This window comes from Danio rerio, chromosome 18 (assembly GCF_052040795.2).
Source record: "Danio rerio strain M-AB ecotype USA chromosome 18, GRCz13ab, whole genome shotgun sequence".
In the NCBI taxonomy this organism is placed as follows: domain Eukaryota; kingdom Metazoa; phylum Chordata; class Actinopteri; order Cypriniformes; family Danionidae; genus Danio; species Danio rerio.
This window is the reverse complement of record NC_141038.1, coordinates 9,275,001-9,298,925: the sequence shown is the minus strand read 5'-3', so window position 1 is coordinate 9,298,925 and position 23,925 is coordinate 9,275,001. Positions and strand designations below refer to the sequence as shown.

The 23,925-nt window shown below is 36.9% G+C and overlaps 1 protein-coding gene across 3 annotated transcripts; it reads right to left on the bottom strand.

The window, feature by feature from the left end:
* Positions 1-10,782: 10,782 nt before the first annotated feature.
* On the bottom strand, positions 10,783-13,824 carry LOC137488218 (uncharacterized). Of its 3 annotated transcripts, XM_087292906.1 has the most exons (5): positions 13,024-13,824; positions 12,789-12,929; positions 12,547-12,644; positions 12,144-12,404; positions 10,783-11,896 (listed from the first exon to the last, which is right to left on the bottom strand). In XM_087292906.1, exons 1-5 carry the CDS (start codon positions 13,196-13,198, stop codon positions 11,894-11,896), a joined length of 678 nt encoding a protein of 225 aa, XP_087149032.1. In that variant the 5' UTR covers positions 13,199-13,824; the 3' UTR covers positions 10,783-11,893. The 3 variants fall into 3 exon arrangements, with proteins under 3 accessions (XP_087149032.1, XP_087149030.1, XP_087149031.1); XM_087292904.1 differs by having other exon boundaries at positions 10,833-12,404; XM_087292905.1 differs by having other exon boundaries at positions 10,833-12,404; positions 13,033-13,500.
* Between the last annotated feature and the right edge of the window lie 10,101 nt (positions 13,825-23,925).

The following is a 23,925-nucleotide window of genomic DNA, read 5'->3' as shown; positions in this document are numbered from 1 at the left end:
GAATGAATCGCGGTTTTGAGGGGCTAAACATGCCCGAAAACTCACGAAACTTTGCACACGCCTCAGAAGTGGCGAAAATTTACGTTTATTATGGGCTTCGGAAGTGGGCGTGGCAAAATGACTCGACAGCGCCACCTAGAAAAATTAAACGGACGAGCCCCCGATCCACGAATCACGCACATGCATGAAAATTGGCACACACCTCAAACATGCCAAAACATACGAAAAAGTCTCTTGGAGCCATATCTCAAACCCAACAGGAAGTCGGATATTTTTAACTTCCTGCGGCGAAAAAGTGGTGTTTTTGCCATTTCCAGGCGTTGTATTTTAACGAACTCCTCCTAGGGATTTTATCCGATCGACACCAAAATTGGGTTTTGTCATCTAAAGGCCTTGGCGATGTTAAATTGCGAAGCTTTTGAGTTTTCGTCGATGGGCGTGTCCGTGGCGGCCTCGCAAACTTTGACGATTCGCCACAAAACAGGAAGTCGTTATAACTCAGGCATGCATTATCCGATCTGCCTCAAAATTCACACGTTTGATAAGAGTCCTGACCTGAACACGTTTACATGCCAATATCCAGATACAGGTATAGCGCCACCTACTGGGCACAGGAAATGACATGTTTTACACTATAACAAACTCCTCCCACAAATTTTATCGTATCAGCACCAAAATTGGGTAGTGTTATCTGAAAGCTCTAGCGATGATATATTGTGAAGATCTAGAGTTTTTGCAGAGGGGCGTGTCTGTGGCAGCATGACAAACCTCAACGCTTCGCCATGGAACAGGAAGTCCTTATAACTCAACCACACAATGTCCGATCTGCCTGAAACTACACATGGTTGATTAAATTCTTCTCCTGAACACATCCCCATAACAATATTGAAGTGGGCGTGGCAAAATGACTCGGCAGCGCCACCTATGAAAATTAAACGGACGAGCCCCTGATCTACGAATCACGCACATGCACGAAAATTGGCACACACCTCAAACACGCCAAAACATACGAAAAAGTCTCTTAGAGCCATATCTCAAACCCAACAGGAAGTCGGATATTTTTAACTTCCTGCGGCAAATAAGTGGCATTTTTGCCATTTCCAGGCTTTGTATCTTAACGAACTCCTCCTAGGAATTTTATCCGATCGACACCAAAATTGGGTTTTGTCATCTAAAGGCCTTGGCGATGTTAAATTGCGAAGCTTTAGAGGTGTTGTCGATGGGTGTGTCCGTGGCGGCATCGCAAACTTTGACGATTCGCCACAAAACAGGAACTCATTATAACTCAGGCATGCATTATCAGATCTGCCTCAAAATCCACATGTTTAATAAGAGTTCAGAGCAGAACACGTTTACATGCCGATATCCAGATACAGTTATAGCGCCACCTGCTGGTCACAGGAAATGTCATGTTTTACACTGTAACGAACTCCTCTCACAAATTTTATCGTATCAGCACCAAAATTGGGTAGTGTTATCTGAAAGCTCTAGCGATGATATATTGTGAAGATCTAGAGTTTTTGCAGAGGGGCGTGTCTGTGGCGGTATGACAAACCTCAACGCTTCGCCATGGAACAGGAAGTCCTTATAACTCAACCACACAATGTCCGATCTGCCTGAAACTTCACATGGTTGATAAAAGTCCTCTCCTGAACACATATACATGCCAATATTGAGTCAGTCATAGCGCCACCTGCTGGCAGAAGGTATTTTGGCTTATAACTCAGCCCTACAATATCTGATCTGCCTGAAACTTCACATGGTTGATTAAAATCCTCTTCTGATGATATCAACATGCCAATATTGAGACAGTCATAGCGCCACCTAGTGACAGAAGGAATTTTGGCTTATAACTTAACCACAAAATGTCTGATCAGCCTGAATCTTCACATGCTGGATAAAAGTCCTTTCCTGAACACATCAACATAACAATATTGAGACTGTCATAGCGCCACCTGCTGACAGAAGGTGGTTTCGCTTATAACAGCCTAACAATGTCCGATCAACTTGAAATTTCACAGGTTAGATGAGATGCCTCTCCTGAAGACATCTACATGCCAATCTTGAGTCACAGTCATAGCGCCACCTGCTGACAGGAAGAAGTTTGGCATAAATCTGTGATTTTCTCTGGTTCTTTATATATATCGGCTTAAAATATTATTGTTCACTGTTCTCTGTCATCATGACGCTACCGGGCGGCGGTGAGCCCGGGTGCGAGGTCCCTATCATCGCTGCTTGCAGCTTTAATTATTATTCTTCTTCTTCTTCTTCTTCTTCTTCTTCTTCTTCTTCTTCCGCGGAATGAATCGCGGTTTTGAGGGGCTAAACATGCCCGAAAACTCACGCAACTTTGCACACGCCTCAGAAGTGGCGAAAATTTACGTTTGTTATGGGCTTCGGAAGTGGGCGTGGCAAAATGACTCGACAGCGCCACCTAGAAAAATTAAACGGACGAGCCCCCGATCCACGAATCACGCACATGCACGAAAATTGGCACACACCTCAAACATGCCAAAACATACGAAAAAGTCTCTTGGAGCCATATCTCAAACCCAACAGGAAGTCGGATATTTTTAACTTCCTGCGGCGAAAAAGTGGCGTTTTTGCCATTTCCAGGCGTTGTATTTTAACGAACTCCTCCTAGGGATTTTATCCGATCGACACCAAAATTGGGTTTTGTCATCTAAAGGCATGGGCGATGTTAAATTGCGAAGCTTTAGAGTTTTCATCGATGGGCGTGTCCGTGGCGGCCTCGCAAACTTTGACGATTCGCCACAAAAGAGGAAGTCGTTATAACTCAGGCATGCATTATCCGATCTGCCTCAAAATTCACACGCTTGATAAGCGTCCTGACCTGAACACGTTTACATGCCAATATCCAGATATAGTTATAGCGCCACCTGCTGGCCACAGGAAATGACATGATTTACGGAGTTACAAACTCCTCCCACAAATTTTTTCGTTTCAGCACCAAATTTGAGTGGTGTTGTCTGAAAGCTCTAGCGATGATATATTGTAAAGATCTAGAGTTTTCGCAGAGGGGCGTGTCCATGGCGGTATGACAAACCTCAACGCTTCACCATGGAACAGGAAGTCCTTATAACACAACCACACAATGTCCGATCAGCCTGAAACTTCACATGGTTGATAAACGTCATCTCTTGAACACATCCACATAACAATATTGAAGTGGGCGTGGCAAAATGACTCGACAGCGCCACCTAGAAAAATTAAACGGACGAGCCCCCGATCTACGAATCACGCACATGCACAAAAATTGGCACACACCTCAAACATGGCAAATAATATGAAAAAGTCTCTTGGAGCCATATCTCAAACCCAACAGGAAGTCGGATATTTTTAACTTCCTGTGGCGAAAAAGTGGCGCTTTTGCCATTTTCAGACGTTGTATTTTAACGAACTCCTCCTAGGGATTTTATCTGATAAACACCAAAATTGGGTTTTGTCATCTTAAAGCCTTGGCGATGTTAAATTGCGAAGCTTTAGAGTTTTCATCGATGGGCGTGTCCGTGGCGGCCTCGCAAACTTTGATTCGCCACAAAACAGGAAGTCGTTATAACTCTGGCATGCAATATTCGATCTGCCTCAAAATTCACATATTTAATAACAGTCCTGACCTGATCAGGTTTACGTGCCGATATCCAGTTACAGTTATAGCGCCACCTGCTGGCCACAGGAAATGACATGTTTGACACTGTAACAAACTCCTCCCACAAACTTTCCCGTATCAGCACCAAAATAGAGTGGTGTCATCTGAAAGCTCTAGCGATGATATATTGTGAAGATCTAGAGTTTTTGCAGAGGGGCGTGTCTGTGGTGGCATGACAAACCTCAACGCTTCGCCATGGAACAAGAAGTCCTTATAACTCAACCACACAATGTCCGATCTGCCTGAAACTTCACATGATTGATAAAAGTCCTCTCCTGAACACATCTACATAACAATACTGAGTCAGTCATAGCGCCACCTGCTGGCAGAATGTAGTTTGTCTTAAAACACAATCTCCACACAATCTCTGATCTGCCTGAAACTTCACATGGTTGATAAAAGTCCGCTCCTGAACACATCCACATAACAATATTGAGTCAGTCATAACGCCACCTGCTGGCAGAAGGTAGTTTGGCTTATAACTCAGCCACACAATGTCCCATGTGCCTGAAACTTCACATGGTTGATAAGATTCCTCTCCGGAAGACATCTACATGCCAATCTTAAGTCACAGTTATAGCGCCACCTGCTGACAGGAGGAAGTTTGGCATAAATCTGTGATTTTCTTAGATTTTTTTTTTATATATCGGCTTAAATTATTATTGTTCGATGTTCTCTGTCATCGTAAGGTCACCGGGCGGCGGTGAGCCCGGGTGCGAGGTCCCTATCATCGCTGCTTGCAGCTTTAATTTGTGTTTTATTTTCTTGTAAGATGTCCTCCAGGTAACTTTTTAGAGTTTGAACTCTTCATAATCTATTTGTACAATAGGAAAACCACAACAGATGCACTACATATTTATCCCCAACCTACATAATTGATTTTACTTCAAAGTGTGAAGTCACTTGTCCTGACCAATGGCCGTGTCTTGTGTTCCTTTTTGGGTACATTTTTGGCAGTGGGTCATTAGATTTGTGTCTGCGAGGACACTTCACATGAGGTTAGATTAATCATTCATGATGATTAATCCAGTCTCATAATTTACACATTTGCTTTAGGGAAGCGAGGCTGTATTACGGCAGTGTGACATCTCATAAGAATTAATCTGACATTTGGTGGTTCTCTGGGTTTAATGTCTGTGTGTGTGTTACATCAGGGAAGAACTGAGCAAAGTTTGGTTGGATCATTTATTATATATAATTCAAGCAGCCGTGCCTAGAAACACAACTGATGTGATTGGTTCTCTTTTAAATTGATTAGAAAAAAAAGTGATGAGTATGCACCCACAGTCTTTCTGCTTTCAAGAGTTCCAGATTTGTCTTTTTGTAAGCAGCACCAGTTGCTTTCGCTTTAACCATTCTTTGAACAGATTATTTATGGATCTAATGTTAACCGTGCGTGTGTGTCTGTGTGTGTGTGTGTGTGTGATCATACTTTCATGGTATGCTTTTTTTACCTGCTTTCTTTTGTGTTAACATGGTTTAATTATCATTTTTTACAATAACATTGCTTTAATGGGAGATTAACTCCCCTTTTATGTGTAGTTAACTTTTGTTCTGGGACCTTAAGCCAGGACAGATTATACTCTACTGTGCATATGTTTTGTTAAATAAAGTATAGTATACAGCTATATCTTACGTGTTTTGACATATTTAAAGTTTGTGGCTAAGAAATACTTAATTGTTCATGTTTGGTGTGGTCGGGGATAAATTTGGTAAATCCTTCATTTGAGCTCTCAAAATCTAAATCAAGTAATTTTAGCATGTCAAAGTCATACACTCCAAAAAATAACTCAAGAGGTCTGTAACCTCTACATAGTTTAATACATTATTGTAACTTAAAAATCCCAAAATGCTGATTAGATTAAAATTTTTAAGCTGCCAAAATAATTTTATACAGTTTTCAAAACATAAAAATATTGATAATTACATCAATGTAAAAATGTGGCTAATTTAAAGGTGAATATCTGTCAGTTACTTGAAAGCAATATTTAATTTGTAGCAACCCAAAGAAATTTTTTTCCACACTAATGGAGTTATGTTTTTTTAAGTCCACATACTGATGTTTTATTTTATTTTTTTTATACTAATAATATGGGACAGTACATGTTTTTGTTTTGTAAAACAATAAGACCTGTGGTTTAATACAAAAAAAAAAAATTGTTGTAAAATCTATTTCTTATAAGCATGAACAGTAAATTTGAAAACAAACAAAAATGAATTAATTTATTTGAGGTTCTAAACTTGAAAATATGCATGTAATTAAGGGCATAACGCAGTATTTGTTTTCATGAAAATGTAAACAACTTAAATTTTGAGTAGTCAACTTAAAAATCGGAGGCTTTTGAACTTTATTTTGTTAGATGTTGTCGTAACTTCAATATATTAATGCAAGTTGTTGCGTCATTTGTTTTTTTTTTTTGTACAACAATATTTTTTAGAGTGTATTTATGTGTAAAAAAAATATTTTTCCAACAATAAAATTGTGGCTAGTGAAAATAGAGAGTGGCTAGTAATGATGGAAAACTGCTAGCCACAGTGGCTGGTGATCAAAAAAGTTAATGTCAAGCCCTGGAGATAAGTCAGATGGAGCATTATGATATGGGATGATTAGAATGATGGCATATTTGTTCCTCTTTTTCAAAGGACACAGAGAAAGACAGCGCTCACTGAGCAGTATCAAAGTCTTCTTCACTATACTGGGGCATTAGGACCCACACAGACTGCAGGTTTAGCGCCCACTGCTGGCCTCACTAACACCACTTCCGGCAGCAACCTAGCTTTCCCATGTGGTCTCCCATCCAGGTACTGACCAGGCGCAGCCCTGCTTAGCTTCAGTCGGCGACCATGTTAGAGATGCAGAGAGCTAGCTGCTGGCTATAATCTACACTAGATATCTTAAAAACTAACAATACTGATACTTACATGTAAAAAAAAAAAAAAAAAAACCTTTATTTTAATTTTATTTTTAATAAATTATAAAAAGTGTAGATAATCATTCATTCATAATCATCATTTTTATTAATAAAAACCCCTCACCTTCCCAAGTTGACACCACTGTCAGTGTCTAACCAGTGTAAAAAAACTTGTATGACACTTTCAGAAATGCTGGAGCTCTTTTTGTCTGAAAACAAATGTTAAATTCAATCAAAATCAATCTTTCCATTGGAGATTTAAGCTTGGGAAACAGGGATGAATCTTCTAGGAGACGTCATACTCGGAGGAACATGTGTTCAGATGTTCTAGTTCTATCATGCGTCTGCTGTGTGTGTCGATAACTGTAGAGGCTTCTGCTGGGAAGTATCTCGAAGGATAGTGTTCACCGACAGACTGTCTCGACGAATGTGTGTAAAAGTTGGCAGGTGGCACTCTTACACTCAATTGGATTCTGCACCATTTTTTTTTTGCCAAACTAAGTCCAAGATCATCAGGGAATCTGCAGTTAAACCTAGGATTGTCCCAAGATTATGGGAGAAACTGAAGACAGACTTGCTCTGTGTTAATCTATAAAGGTTTTTCCAAGCGCTTCACTTCTAGAAAGAATATCAGTGATTTATGATTACTGATCCTCAAGTATCACACACATCCCAGTATATCTACTTAATATAATGCAGAAATGATGCTAGTTTTAAATGGGGTAGACTTTTAATCTTAAGAGAGCCAGTCCACTGGATTCCGGTGAACATTTTCATCTTTCCATTTCACAATCGCCATGCTTAAGATCTGTTTTCTTTTAAAAAAATGAGTGATCTTCACTGCCTGATTGATATACGATATAAAGTGGGTTTCAGACCAGACAAGAAGCACTGTGTTAAATTCAATCTTTCCCCTGCCATCTTTATAAAATATGAACATTTTTATTTTTTTTACCCCAGTACTTTCAATGGACTCTCTGCTCTCGCCTGGTGCCACTGACGGTGCAAGAATTTACATGGTCTTTCAACTCGTTTTGAACAACTAAATGAATGCTTAAGTTTATTTAATTCATTACTATGTCAATGCTATAAAAGGACATTTTTTAAATTAAAAATAGTCACTGAAACCTTTCACCGGAAGTTTACTTTTAGCCGAGTTTTGAGTTTGGGTGCATCACAATCTAACATGAACTTGCGGCAATTCACAACTTTTTGATTTAGTGGCTAATTTGTATGAATTGTACAGTCTCATTAATACAATTTAGTATGATTTGCTTATCACCCAATGACTGTTGGGTTTAGAGTTGGGGTTGGTGTTTGTCAAAACCGTACATTTTAATAAAACCGACTTAACTCATACAAAGTGGTACGTATTAGCCACTAAACCAGGGGTGGCCAAACTCGGTCCTGGAGGGCCGGTGTCCTGCACAGTTTAGCTTCAACACTAATCAAACACACCTGAACAAGATAATCAGTTTCTTCAAGATCACTAGAAATCTATAAGCAGGTGTGTTTGATTAGAGTTAGAGCTAAACTGTGCAGGACACGGGCCTTCCAAGACCGAGTTAGCCCACCCCTGCACTAAACTGACAAAACGCAAAATAGTTAGATTTCGTCATCCAAATCAGCTGTTTTTTTTTTGTTGTTTTTTTTAATGAAGAATAAGAAATAAAATATAGAGAAATAAGTTTGTAAAATAACAGAAATTGTACTGGCAGTTTATTACAAGGTTGTTGTACGACACCAACCCAGACAATATATTACTTTAAACTATTAAAAATAGTAATAAAAAACTTATTTTTTCTTGCTGTGAAGCAGTTGTGCTGCCCATTGTGACACCCCTAGCAAGCATTTAGAATTGTTTAATTGTAGAATTGTTGCTGGTTTATGAAATAGTCAAATAATGTAGCTAGGCCTGTCACAAAGAGTTTTTGTTGTGCAATATATTGTCAGAGAATTTGTTGCGATAAGCGACAATATTGTCATTCTGAGATCATTTTATGCACTGATTATATTATGATTACATAACGGCATAGTAATGCAAATATCCATAAACACTTTAAAACAGGGGTCACCAAACTTGTTCCTGAAGAGTCGGTGTCCGGCAGATCTTAGCTCCAACCCTAATCAAGCGCGCCTGAACAGCTAATCAAGGTCTTATATGCATACTTGAAACACTCAGGCAGGTGTGTTGAAGCAAGTTGGAGCTAAACCCTACAGCCCTCCAGGACCGAGATTGGTGACCCCTGCTTTAAAATATATATGAAAGTTTTGGGTGCTGTTTATCAATATGATTGACACAATCTAAAGTTTATGCTTGCTTTTTCCGTCAACGTTTAACACCTCGTGGCTAAGTAAAGGGCATCAATGTGATCGTGCACACCAACGTGCAAAACACCAGCCGTAAAATCATCATTTAAAAAAAACCCTCATGCTAGTTTTTTGTTTTTGTTTTGACGCGCCGCATCAAAACCTTCTCCACCAATCAGGTTAGCACTTTTGTTCACGTGCAAGGAGCTCCTGAAGTTACAGTAAACAGCACTTGGAGGTGCTCAAACGCAAAACTGTCAATGCAAGCACACATTAAAGAAGGTGCCCAGAGGTGATATGAACGTGGAGCTGCTTATTGCACTGGTGAACAATAATAATTTCTTCAATCATTTCTTGAGCTGGAGTTGCTACTTGAACCATCCATAACAACAAGCGTGTCAACTTTGTCTTCTTCTGCTGTGTTACAAGCGGGTGTCAGAAGCTAAAATTGTGTAGTGCCATCTAACGTCAAGGAGTGATTTCGCATACTCTTCTGCTTGAGGCCAGTGAAAATCACTTGGGTTTAAATACGGAAAACACGTCCTGGAAAACACTGACGATAAACGCAAACGAAAAACGTTTTGGTGTGTACGAGCCTTGAGATTGAATTAATTTATCAACATGATGACAATTTTGTAATTTTCAGACCCCCTGCAGGTTTGTGTTGAAAGTGCTTGATACAAAACATTGGTGGTGTTGAGTCCAAGAGGTCGAGATTTGATTGGTTGATTTGATTACTATATGCAAAGATTTGGTCGCATTTCCCGGCTGGTAGTGTAGATGTTACTACATAGTAATTTACACATTGATTGTTTGACAGTGTTGCATTGAAGAGACCAACATTTAGATTCAATTGACCAGTTAGTCACTCTTCCCCTGCTGGTAGATGTTGTAATTACATCTCGATGCTTTGAAGATTCATTTGCTGACAGTGTTTAGGACAGTTTGGCATCTGTACTGTAACTGTAGCTTCCTGTTGCTTCAAGAAGCATACTTTCTGATTAATAGTTTTCATACTTTCTATCATAGATTGGGATTCAGGATTGGAGAGATTTTGAGAAGTTGAGATATATATATATATATATATATATATATATATATATATATATATATATATATATATATATATATATATATATATATGTGTATGTATGTATTTATATATATATATATATATATTAAGGGTGGAGCCGAACCCGAATACGGTATTCGGAAAGGCACGAATAGCGTGTTTTTACGAATACTTGATTCGAACAAATACTTGAAAAATTATTTGTATTCGGGAGCAAGAAAAACACTATATCAAAAAGCAGCGTTTCCTTATGAGACCACAGTGCATGCCCGCGTGAGTGAGTGAGTGAGAGAGAGAGAGAGAGAGAGAGAGAGAGAGAGAGAGAGAGACGCTTAGTACAAAACGCGCCAAAGCCCGAAACTGAAAGCGAGACGTGACTTTTAAGGGGTTGTTTCATATGGATTTATTAATCATTCTTACTGTTCAGTGATCGCAAACTGCCGTGGTTTATTAAAGACGCAAACCTCTCACTGCACGTCAGCTGCGCGCCTTCAGCAGACCTCATTCCTGCAGCACGAGAGCTTTATGATTGTTTAAGCGCGCCAAAAGTGGCGGATCTGTCCTGTAAAATATCTGACTGCGTGTCACCGCATCCCTAAGGACTGTTTGGCGAAATATTTGACTGCATGTCAATGCATTCAATGCAATGGCTTCTATGTTATTTTCTTTTCAATGACATTTCTTATCACATGTTCAAAAACAACAGCCAATATTGCATATCTAATTTATATAATGGGTATAATTAAACAATACTTTCACTATAACGTAAATTAGAAGTGTAATAGAAAAAATATATATTTTTGCGCCATTTTGAATTTTTAATAATTAGGTTGGTATGGTGGCTCAGGGGTTAGTACTGTCACCTCACAGCAAGAAGGTTGCTGGTTCGAGTCCCGGCTCAGCCAGTTGGCACTTCTGTGTGTTTGCATGTTCATGTAGCATGTTTGTGTGGGTTTTTGGTTTCCCCCACAGTCCGAACATATTGGGCTATAGGTCAATTGGGTAAACTAAATTGGTCATAGTGTACTGTATGAGTGTGTGTGAATGAGTGTGTATGGGTTTCCCAGTGCTGAGTTGTGGCTGGAAGGGCATCCGCTTTGTAAAGCATTCAGTATGCGGGAATAGTTAGCGGTTCATTCCGCTGTGGCGACCTCTGATAAATCAGAGACTAAGCCAAAGGAAAAATGAATGAACAAATGAACAATTAGGTTTTTTGCAACACAATTTTTGCACTTACATTTTAACTTGTACAAGTCAGTGTTGTGCAGTATTTTGCACATTTGTTTACATAAAACTTTGTGTTGTGCTTACCCCTTTTGCATACAACAAATGTATTTTTTGCAAATAGTTTTTGTTGACAAAAATGATGGTGTTGTGAATGCAATTCTTTGGTTCGGCACTGTTTTTAACACAATAACATTTTAGGCCAGAAACTTTTTTTTCAACATTTTTATTTGCATCTCTTTCTCTTTCTCATTCACACTCTCCTCAGTCTTCTTCTTTTGCTTCTCCTCCTCATCATCCTTCTGCTTTTCCTGCTGTCTCTTTTCTTGCTTCTTTTTCTCTTCTCCTCCTTTGGCTTTTCTTCCTCTCCCTCCTCTGTTTCTTCCTCCTTCGTCTCCTCTTCATTCTTATCCATCTCTTTCTCTTCATTTTCTTCCATCCTCTCCTCCTTTACCTCCATCTCCTTCTCTATCAACTTCTCCTCCTTCTTCTCCTCTTTTATCCTGTTATTTCTTTTTCTCCTCCTCATTCTCTTTTTCATGTTTTCATTTTCCTGCTCCTCATCTTTCATCTTCTCCTGCTTTACTTTCATCTCTTTCTCATTCTTATCCTCCTCCTCCTCTTCATTTTCTTTCAAACTCTCCTCTTTTATCTTCATCTCTTCCTCATTGTTCTCCTCCTCATCATCTTTCATCTTCTCCTCCTTTACTTTTATCTCTTTCTCATTCTTATCCTCCTCCTCCTCTTCATTTTCTTTCAAACTCTCCTCTTTTATCTTCATCTCTTCCTCATTGTTCTCCTCCTCATCATCTTTCATCTTCTCCTGCTTTACTTTCATCTCTTTCTCATTCTTATCCTCCTCCTCCTCTTCATTTTCTTTCAAACTCTCCTCTTTTATCTTCATCTCTTCCTCATTGTTCTCCTCCTCATCATCTTTCATCTTCTCCTCCTTTACTTTTATCTCTTTTTCATTCTTATCCTCCTCCTCCTCTTCATTTTCTTTCAAACTCTCCTCTTTTATCTTCTTCTCTTCTTTCACCACCTCCTCCTCTTTCTTTTCCTCCTCCTCCTTCATCTTGCTATTTCTCTTTCTCCTCCTCTTCTTCTTAATCTTTTCCTCCTTGTCCTTCTCATCGTTCATCCTCATCTCCTCCACCTCCTCCTCTTTGTTGACATGCTCTGTGTTGTGTGTCTTCATGTCATCTTTCTCATCCACCTGCAGAACAAGACCAAACTCAAGTCAGTTCACATGTAAGCAGATATCATTCCTCTCACTGATCCTGAAACAGACTCTTGATATATTAGTGAAAGCATCAGGAGAACATGCATTAAACAGTTGGTCATCTTTATATACTCACCTTTAGGTCGTCATTCACACAACTCTCTTCATGATTATGAGTGATGACAAGAGCAACCTCCAGACTCTGGTCAGACTCGGATGGGCAGAGAATGTCATCTGTCAATAGAGAAATGATTGCAGTTACACAGTTTTCACAGTCATTCTCAAGGCGATGTTAAACTTGGATGAAGTTTAATTAAAAACACTAGTTATTCATCACATCATAGGTAAAAAAAATTAGCAATAAATATAATAATTTACCATCAGAGTCTGCAGGGTCAGAGAGCTGCTCCTCAGTCTGGCCAAAGCAGGACATCCTGAAGAGTTTTCTGGCAGCTTTGAGGAAATTGGCCACTTTACTCTTTTTCCTCTTTGTTGCTCCCTCGTCCTCCTCCACCTCATCTATTAAGAGAAAGTATTGTAGTTTACACACTTTCATTCTCGACTCGTAAATCAAGGAAACTCATTCTCATTTCATAATATAAATATGACTTACAATCATTGCCAATGTCAGGCGTTTGCTTGAACTGCGGCGTCTCTTTCTGCCTTCGGAAGATCTTGTTTTTCCTGGCAGGTTTCAGGAAAGAGGGCAGTTTTAAGCGCCGGTTTTTCTTTGGCTTCTCCATCACAGTTGTACTCGTGATCTCCATATTCAGTTCGTTGTTCGCCATATAGACACAGTTTGTTCGCTCGGACAGAATCAGCGATCGTTCTTGCTACTGTAAACCAACAATGTTAAATGTGTCTGCTGCAGGTACTCTGGTGTGATGTAGAGATTCTGTACGCATCATCAGATTCTAAATGTTCTAAAAGTGTTCTCTGCCTCAGTGTTTACTTTTAAAAGTGAAATGACTGAAGATAAATGCAAATACCAAAGACTATATAGAATACACTTAAAGAGACTTTAATATTATATAAAATTAAATATGATCAGCTCAAGAAATGTAAATAATGATAAAAGCTGTTTTAAATGCAATTTATATGTTCAGTAATTAAATGGAGATTTAAATGAAGACAAATTGTTGAGCCCTCCCTTGAAATTTTAGTTTCTTTGCAAATTGTTACCAAAGCTTATGGACAGAACCTGCAGAAATAATAAATAAATAAATAAATAAATAAATAAATAAATAAACAAATGTGCAAATAAATAATTAAATAAAATCACAGATTCCTGCATCAATAAAACAATAAATGAATAAATATGCAAATAAAAAATAATTAATTAAAAACTGCCTGCATCAATAAATAAACAAATATGCAAATAAGTTATATATATATATATATATATATATATATATATATATATATATATATATATATATTTTTTTTTTTTTTTTTTTTATTTTATTTTTTTTTTTTTACTGGTCTTTCATGACACTAATGTTTCACAGTTATAAGATTAATTGCTTTAGGCTTGGCACTGGTTTACTTGTACACTGTGTTCTGAACATCTTTCATCTTTTGACCAAATACTGAACTGTGCTTTGCTTCACTGATCAGTGCTCGTGAATCCTCTTTGGATCTTACACCATGTTCTGGCTTTTTTATTTTTCTCTCATTTTTTGGTCGTATAGTGACTTTGGACTGTAAATTCGTATATTTCTCATTTTTCTTACTCTTTTATTGCCTCTTTTATTGTGATTGAGAGAATTATTTGTGTTATAAATTTAATCTGTGTAACGTTAAACTTAATTTTGGGTTATCAACATTTTGTTGAAGCTTGTAAACTTTAGAACCATCTGAATGTAAATGCTAAAAGCTATTAAAGGTGCAGTATGTTAGAATGACACCCAGTGATTCAGCTAAGTATTGCATTGCAAAATCAAAACATTTTTTCACTCAATTCCACCACCGACAACTCTACACAAGTTGTCAGAGATGATTTCCAAAAGTCAAATAAACTTTATTAAACTATTAGAATTACCATATTTATCCGTAAAAAATGGAAGATAAAAATAGTAGTTAATAGTTACATAAAAAAGCAACATAATGCAGTATTTTTTTCATAGTATTGTGTGTTTACGTTAGATTAACATCACAGCAATAGCTTAAACTGCAGAATATTGATTTTATAACACCAAGTTAAACTTTCTGACAGATTTATGGCAATCAAATACATTAAAAATAAATACAGGCTACAACTAAACATTAAGGAGGATCTCTGAGTGGCGGTCTCCACTCCATCAGTTGTGTCCACCAATCTTTTTAGGCGAGGTAAATATTAAACAAATTGATAATTGACTATAAAAAATGATATAGTTGTTAGACTGTTGTGCTTTTTTACGGTGTCAATATGCTCGTGTTTATATAGGCCCATTGTTGTGTGCACAACATTTGTATATTTATAACCACCGAGGAACGGGGGTCGTGAATCACTGGCATTGTTATTTTAGGGGTCACGGGCGGAAAAGTTTGGGAAACCCTGCTTTAGAGGAGTCAAAAACATACATAAAACATTAATGAATTTTACAGCATCAGTGCCACAGTCACCAGCAATCTAATCCTTACAGATCGCAGGTAAACTCACAGATCGCTAGAGAACTACAAATCTGCCAGCAAAAGAACCACAAGATCCAGTCATGCAACACATACACACACATGCTCCCAGTCTCCATTGATTAGCTACTGTATGATCACATAGCTAAAGCTGATCATGGACTGATTACTGGACTATTTACTGTGAACATTACAACACCTTTTTTTTTTTGCCTTGCCTTCCGTGTTTGAATCTTGCTTTTTTTAAATTTGTTTTACATTGTCTGCTGCCTGCCTTTTGACCATCTGCCTGTTTTATTAACCACGACTTTGGATTTTCTGTATACATCTATTTGCCCTGTGTTGACTGTTGCTTGCCTGACGATTCTCATTGAACCCTCGCTTGGATCCACACCTCTGCTGTCAGCGACATTTCAGGTTATAATCAGAACGATTTTTACCTTTATTAATATGATTTTTAATAGTTTTTTAAAGTGTGTGGTGAATATATATTAGTAATTAATAATCAATAGTTAATCAGATAGAAACATTTGTATAGCACAGTCCATATGTCCAGCACATTTGTAATTGTATATCTAGAACCTTCAACGATATAACATAAAATCTTACATTAATTATATTTGTAATATGTTCTGCATTTCTATGGCAAAACCAGTATGATTATACTAATGTATTTACTTTATAGAAAATTCCGAATATAAAACAGGTGTTTCAGATGCGATGAGATTGCAGGCTACTTCAGGAAAGGGCTGAAAAAGCATGTAGGAAATTACCTCTGTCTCTAGAAATGATGCCCCCTAAGTCAATAATGGCTCCATTGTGGATCAGATAATTTCAGAAAGCTCCACAATCTCACAATCTACTGATCTTTTCCATCATCATCTCACTCTTGTCCTCCTCTTCCTCCCTCAATGCTGTATTCTGCTGTCTCTTCATTTTGCAAAAATAAGTGAAGACGCCTAAACTCCTCTGTAATGCTGTTTGTCTGTGTGCCTGGTTGGGCTCTGCTGAAAACGATATAATCAGGACATTGCCGACAGAATTGAACTGCAGAATGCCCTTCAAAGTCTTTTATACCTTAATGTGTTGAGCGGTCTGATCGAAGCTCAATTTCACTGCTAACAACAAATTAAGTTTCTCTCTCAAGGACCTCAGATTGGACTGAAGTTCTTCCTGAAATAATGTAATGCATTATATTTGTATTATGATGCCTTTGTACAATATCGCACTAGCATTGTTAAAGGGTAATACAAAATAAAAAAGCAAAAAATAAAGTAAACAAATAAAAAACAGTATGAGAATGTGGTAAAATCTGAAAACATGGCGAGGGTCTTTCTTTTTCTAGGTTGCTTTTAAAAACACTGTTGGTTGGGTTTAGGGAAGTAGGTGGGCAGGTCAATCTGTGCTTTTGAAAACACTGTTGGTTGGGTTCAAGGTAGGCGGTGAATGGGTCAATCTGTGCTTTTGAAAACACTATTGGTTGAGTTTTGGGAAGGAGGAGGGTTGGTCAGTCGTTCAGTCAGTCAGTCAGCCAGTTAGTCAGTTAACAGCGGCCTCTAGTGGATTTATGTGAGAAAAGCAGGCTCAAATTGCACTTGCGAGAGATATTTTAGATCTAAACAAGTGTACACAGCGGCCTTTAGTGAATTTGCAAAAACAAAAATTATTTTTTTCGTATTTCGCACTGTCCAGAAATGCATATGGTGGTACATTTACAGAATGAGACTGGTTTAGAGTAAACAGATGTTTCAAACTAATTAAATGGTAAAAATAGGCTAAAATACAACAGGCAATATTTCACAATAAAGTCTCATTGATAAATGTTAGCTAATGTGTTAAAATCAACTGTGAGAAATCATCTTACCATAGTTATAACTTCATTCATTCATTAATTTTCCTTCGGTTTAGTAGCTATTTCAGAGGTTGGCACAGTGGAATAAACTTTCAACTATGCCGGCATATGTTTTACACAGCGGATGCCCTATTAGGCACAACCTAGTATTGGGTGACACCCATACACCCTCATTCACCCACACACTCTCATTCACCCACACACTTGTACACTACAGCCAATTTTGTTTTTTCAATTCACCTATAGAGCATGTCTTTGCGCTGTCGGAGAAACTGGAGCACCCAGAGTAAACCCATGCGAACACGGGGAGAACATGCAAACTTCACACAGAAATGCCAAATGCCCCTTTTCTGACTCACAAAGTTTGACCTCAAACTGGTGATGAAATGCAAAGACAACTTTACCTGAAGAAAAACAAATAATTGCTTCCTTCTACCAAAAATGTATTAAAGAAAAACAAATAGAATCTTAATATACAGTAAATAAAACACTTTCATGCTATGTCGCCGTCTGTGTCATCTCAGAAATAAAGGTACAAAATCTGTCACTGGTATTTCTTTGTTACTAACTGGTCCTTAAACGTACATATTAATACATTTAAGTACATTTGTATAAGTACAAATACTAATACTATAGTAATACAGGACCTAATTTCCATATAGTACAAAAGTGTACCTTTTGAAAAGGTAACAGGAACAGATTTTATCTACTGAACTATGAGATGATAAACTCTTTGATATTAAATGCAAACTAGTCATCTTTCTGTGTACTTTAGTTTGCACAGGGTCATGTGGTTTTGCATAAAATATTAAAATGTGTTGAATTTCTGCTCAAATTAAAACTCTACAATTTTAAAACTTACATACTGCTTAATGTTCTTGTGGAAATTTTTAAATATGTACAGTACTGGGCAAAAGTCTTGGACCCCCTGATACTAGATTGTCCAGTGGCTTGTTGCGTACGTCTCACGATTTGAGTTGCAGAGCGGAGTTGACCATAACAACAGGATTCGAGTCTGGCAAAGAACGGTTCCAGAAAGCAGGTAAAACAAAAACAAAAGCCAAAAAATAAAACAAACAATATATTATAATATAATATAATATTATTTAATATAATATAATATAATATAATATAATATAATATAATATAATATAATATAATATAATATAATATAATATAATTTAATATAATATAATATAATATAATATAATATAATATAATATAATATAAACATGGTAAAAATGCATTTCTTTTTCTGCATTGCTTTTCAAAACACCATTGGTTGGGTTTAGGGAAGTGGGTGGTTGCTGGTCGTGCACTTCTGAAAACATTATCGGTTGGGTTTAGGGAAGGGGTGGGCGGGGTGATTTGTAGTTGGTCGGTTAGTCAGTCAGTCAGTTGACAGCAGCCTCTGGTGTTTTTACGCGAGAAGAGTGATGAAGATTTTTATTTAATAAACCTATATAAAGACACATTTAATTGGGTGAGTGGAGGGCCCTATGAATCTGCCATTATGTCTTAAAAAAAAAAAAGGTGACAGGTTAAGGCAAAGGGGTCATAAAAGCACAAGAGAGGACTTAGAGATGCAATGAGGACCATCTGTGTCAGAAAAGCATGAAATGTATACAACATATGTTGAAACTGAAAAGACACATTGTGTATGGGAGAGAAGAGTCCAGTTTAGATGTTTGAAACATAGATACTAGTCATGAGTACCAAATGTGAACTAAATGTGTAAAAACAGTAATGAATACATTAGATCCTTACATTATGAGGGCCAACAAGAAGAAGGGACTTTACATTGGAGTCGTAAAGGAGTAGGAGCTGGAAGAGGCCTGTTGAACCAGTAAACAGCTGTGAAAACACAAAGGTGGGAGGAAGCAAGGATAAAGAGTATAGCAAACGGGAGGGACATTCGGGATTTGTCCTGGAGAGAGACTGAGATGGGTCTGCTCCAGGCGGTCTCTGCTTTTTTGGAAAATATTCCAAATAAAGAATATTGGTCTGATATTCATAATATCATTTAATAATTCATAATATCATGAATAATATGTTTTATTCATTAAGAGAAAAGCCGGAAGCCACATCAAGAGCAGGCTCGAATGGCACTTGTGACATGAACATGACGGACTCTGGTGGATTTGTGAAAACCATTTAGCTACAGGGACATATTTGGTGCTCTCCATAAATGTATATAGGGGTACATAATGAGAATGAGCCTGGGTTGAAAACGTTCAAGATGTTGCTTAGTGAGAGTTCATGTTAGAGATGCTTTTGATGCCAGTCTTTTAATTTCAAAAGTCATTTTTTTTTTAACATAGTGTACATATTTCCCATAGTTTGTCTATTTGTTCAGCAAAAGTAATGAGCCTCCACTTGCTCCATATATTTTAGATATATAGATAGATTAGTGCAAAAGTCTTTCCCAAAGCTCCCAAAGCTGGTGGTGGCCTAAGACTTTTGCACAGAACTGCACATATATTTCTTAACAAATTTCAAGAATCTACAGCCCAGAAGTATCAGCATTATACACCTACATTTATAATCCATATTGAGCACAGTCTCTGTCAGCATGTCTCGTGTTGTTTCTGTCTAGATAGGATATCATACTGAGAAAACTTTCATTTCCTCTGCTGTACCTTCACATCACAGAAACTGTACAGCTGCGGATGATGAATAATGTGCAGGTGTGTGTACGTTTGTGTGTTTGACACTTATAGTTGACCGTTTGTGTGTTTCTGTGGGTGTTTTATCCTGCCTTCATCAGACTTTCCCTTCACACAAGCGGACTGGAATATTAAGACAGGATAAGCGCTGTTCTCTGCTCTGCCCATTATTTCCAGCTTTACTTTGCTCTCTTGTGTTCCTTTGGCATTTTCTTGCTCTGACTGGAGTCCAGTCACTCTTTTTATGCATCTTATTCTCTTTCTTTCTCCTTATTAGTCTTGGAGGTTTTAATAAGCCTCTCTCTTTTTTTCCACAGTTGCTCGAAACCTTCCTCTCATTGTCTTTTCCTCTGTGTATAGAGATAAAGGTCAAGTGACATGTCAGCCTGTGGAGTTATTAACCCATGGTCAGTTGCCTAATTGTACTGCTAATTACTCATTAACAATGTGTGGCCAGCAATATTAGATAACAAATGTATAAATATACTATAGTAATTTATAGTAAATATGATATATTATTATAGTGTATTATTCAGTATATATTATACAAATCAGAAAACCCCCAAACCCCCACAAAAAATAAGTTGTGACAGTATGGAATTATTATTAATCATTTATTTATTTAGTTATTTAAAATAACATCAACAATCGCCTACAGCCAATGAGAGAGCGGCATTCACTTGTGTGTGCGTGTGTGTATACCTGCTCCAGGCCAGCGGGAGGCTGGGGGAGAAGTTAAAAGCGCTCTTTTTCGGTTTATTTGGACCCACGAAATGGAGGAAAAACTAGTGGAGGTTTGACAGGACTCAGGAGCAATCATGTCTGTTTGACATTTCATACAGAAAGAAATTTGTTTATTATTAACGTTGAGGAGAAATGGCTAATTCCCTTTGAACCCAGGTGAGCAAATATGTACATTTTCTACCCCATTAAAGGCTTCTTTCTCATTATGTAGTTAATAACAAAAGATAAACTACGTGTTTTTGGCTGTGAGACGTAGTTTGGACGAGGTTGTCGGCGATTCTTCCTATAGTCATTGCTAAGTCATGCAATGTGAAAGCCCCTGTCGCCGATCCATCTTGCAGTGTAAACAAATCAGCGATGAAACGCTAACACAGATAGTCATGCAGTGTGAAAACATCTGTGACACGACTACTTTGAAAATCATGCAGTCTGAACTCGGCATAAGGCAAGGCAATTCAAAGTGCTTTGCATAAAAACAAATAAAAAAGAAAAGTATAAGAAAATAAAAACATAATAAAAATTATTAAAAACAGATTAAAATGTGTTAAAATAGGTTATAAAAGAAAGAAAAAGAAAAGAAAGACCTAATAGTGCGATCTGTCGGACGTTGCACAGTGCTCTTTCAGTAAAGGCACAGCTAAACAGATGTGTTTTCAGTCTTGATTTGAATGTGCTTACTGTTGGAGCACATCTGATCAATTCTGGAAGCTGATTCCAGGAACAAGGGGCGTAGTAGCTGAGAGCCAATTCACCCTGCTTTGATTGAACGCTTGGAATTTCTATTTTATATGATCCTGAAGATCTGAATAATCTGTTAGGTTTGTATTCAGTGAGCAAATCTGTAATGTATTGAGCTCCTTGGCCATTTAGTAATTTTTAGACCAGTAATAATACTATAAAATCTATTCTGAATGTAACTTGAAGCCAATGTAAAGACCTTAAGACAGGTGTGATGTGCTCTGATTTCCTGGTTCTGGTTAGACTCCTGGCCGCAGCGTTCTGGATGAGTTGCAACTGTCTGACTGTCTTTTTAGGAAGGCCAGTGAGGAGTCCGTTACAGTAATCCACTCTGCTGCTGGTAAAAGCATGAACAAGTTTCTCTAAGTCCTCACTGGAAACAAAGCATCTGCTTCATGCAATGTTTTTGAGATAATAATATGCTGATTTTGTTGCTGCTTTGACATGACTATTGAAACTCAGATCTGACTCCAGAGTCACACCAAGATTCTTGACCTTATTTATTGTTGCTTGACCTTTAGAGTTAAGGTACACATTCACCTTGAGAACCTCATCTCTGTTCCCAAAGGCAGTGACTTCAGTTTTGTTTTTTTTTAACTGAAAAAAGGTTTTGACACTGTTCAATGTGAAATATGTAAATGTCTTCCTATCTTTCTTTGAGGAACATTGTTTTTAAACATTTCAATGATTTTATCACATATTTGCTGGCAAACTGGTGATCCTCGGCCAATCTTTGCTCGTAAAGGAATAAACCTTTCTTGGATGCTGCTTTTGTACCAAATGATAAATACACTCAATCACCCGTTGACATTACCTTTTTCAAATTGCATCATTATTTAACCAATTTACCAGATTACTAGCCCTAAATTGTTGCAGGTCTGAATGACTAGGAAAGGGTGTATATTTACAAATGAAATTAAGTTGACCAGACAAAACATGAACTATTTTGTCAACATATTGTCTGCACTGAAATACAAGTCTCAGTTAATTTAGAAATCACTACTTTCTTTTTTATGTGCTTTTCATACTGTCCCAGTTTTTTTGAATTTGAGGTCTTAATATTTAAAACTATTTGTTAATGAATGCTACAGACTTCTTGGGAAGTCTTTCTCAAAATAAAAAAAATAAGATTTTGCTGAAAAACAGAAAACATTGTGGCCAAATTAAGCCTCAAAATCAACCCAAAAGGGAGGAAAACATCTCCAAAACATCTCCAACAGCACACAAGGCCTGTTTTTTTTATTTTTTTTTATCCATTGCTAATTTTATTTATTTATTTATTTATTTATTTATTTATTTATTTATTTATTTATTTATTTATTTATTTATTTATTCATTTATTCATTTGTTCATTTGTTCATTCATTTATTTATTTATTTATATATTTATTTATTTATTTATTTTATTTTAATAAATTTATTTGTTTATTTAATTGAATTTATAGTTTCTTTATTTTATTTTGTTTTACTTATATACTATTTTATTTTAATGTATTATATTTATTTATTTTATTTTATTTATATTTTATTTATGTTATTATTTTATTTTAAATAATATCTGTTAATTTAACTTAGATTTATGTTTTTTATTTTTTTATTTATATTTTATTTTATTTATGCTTTTGTTTTATTTTAATAATTAATTCATTTATTTATTTGTTTATTTAATTAAATATATGTTTAATTTATTTATATTTTATTTTATTTTACTTATATTTTATTTTATGTTAATTTCTTTTATTTGTTTATTTTAGATATTTATATTTTATATCACTCCATAGTAATTTATTTTTATTTCTTTTATTTTTTATTTCTGTATTTGTGATTTGATTTATTATTAATTAATTAATTTATTTATTGATTTATTTAATTTTATTATTGTGAATATGATGTAGTAAGCAGTGATGTGTGTAACTTGACTGACTATTGTGTGCAGGTGTATCAGCTTCAGTGTTTGGATCTGTTGGCGGTGATGGATAAGCTCTGGACTCTGACAGCTGTGCAGATCACACTGTGACAGCGAACTTCACATCTGCTCTTTGGAGAGAAGCACACAGACTCTGTGAGCTTACAACACACATGTGAGTGATGGGACATTGTGGTGAAGGGGCTTCTTTTGCCTGTAAATTATTTAGCTTGATGCAGTCGCTGCACTCTGATTGAGTTTTGCACAGCCCGTCTTTTAAACACTGTCACACTGTGATTCTCTTCTCTCTTTCGGAACTTCCCCGAGGCACCTTGACATTTGCAGCTTTGTTCAATATGATGTAATTTCAACTGAAATACAAAGATGGGGCGGGGCACACTGAGTGGCTCCTCCCCTTTTAAAAAATGATTAATTTTTAATTGGTCAGAAGATTTGATGAGAAACTTAAGTGAAACTATAACACACAACAACTAACTAATAACTAAAACATATTGATGCTATAACACACACACACACACACACACACACACACACACGCACGCACGCACGCACGCACGCACACACACACACACACACACACACACACACTTTCATTTTGATTTCAGGGGGACTGTGGGCAGAAGATAGATTGGCAGGGATGGTGATTTTTATGGAAGTGATTTTTATTGATCATTTGAATTATGATTTGAATATGATGCTGCTGGCACTGGGTCAGAGCTGTTGGAGGGAAGCCTAACCTATTTGAGCTCTGGTTATTACTCTGAACAGCCCAAAGCTGCATTACAGACAGAGCAAAGCCTGGGGACGCAGCAGTGGCTTTCTGTTGTGGAAAATATTGGGTTTGTGCCAGAGCCCTTTAGATCCGCTGTTAACATACCATTTTCATCAAGTCAACATGGAACATTTACTTCTTCTTGAGTTTATTGGTTCATATTAGTAAGTACAAGTCTTGACATCAAAATAAAACATGACAAAT

Excerpts from the sequence above, each read along its gene's own strand:
- LOC137488218 (XM_087292904.1), bottom strand. The coding sequence starts at position 13,198 with ATGGCGAACAACGAACTGAATATGGAGATCACGAGTACAACTGTGATG. Across the intron at positions 12,645-12,788 it reads TGACCCTGCAGACTCTGATG|ATGACATTCTCTGCCCATCC; the intron begins GTAAATTATTAT and ends CTCTATTGACAG. Across the intron at positions 12,405-12,546 it reads GTGTGAATGACGACCTAAAG|GTGGATGAGAAAGATGACAT; the intron begins GTGAGTATATAA and ends CTTGTTCTGCAG.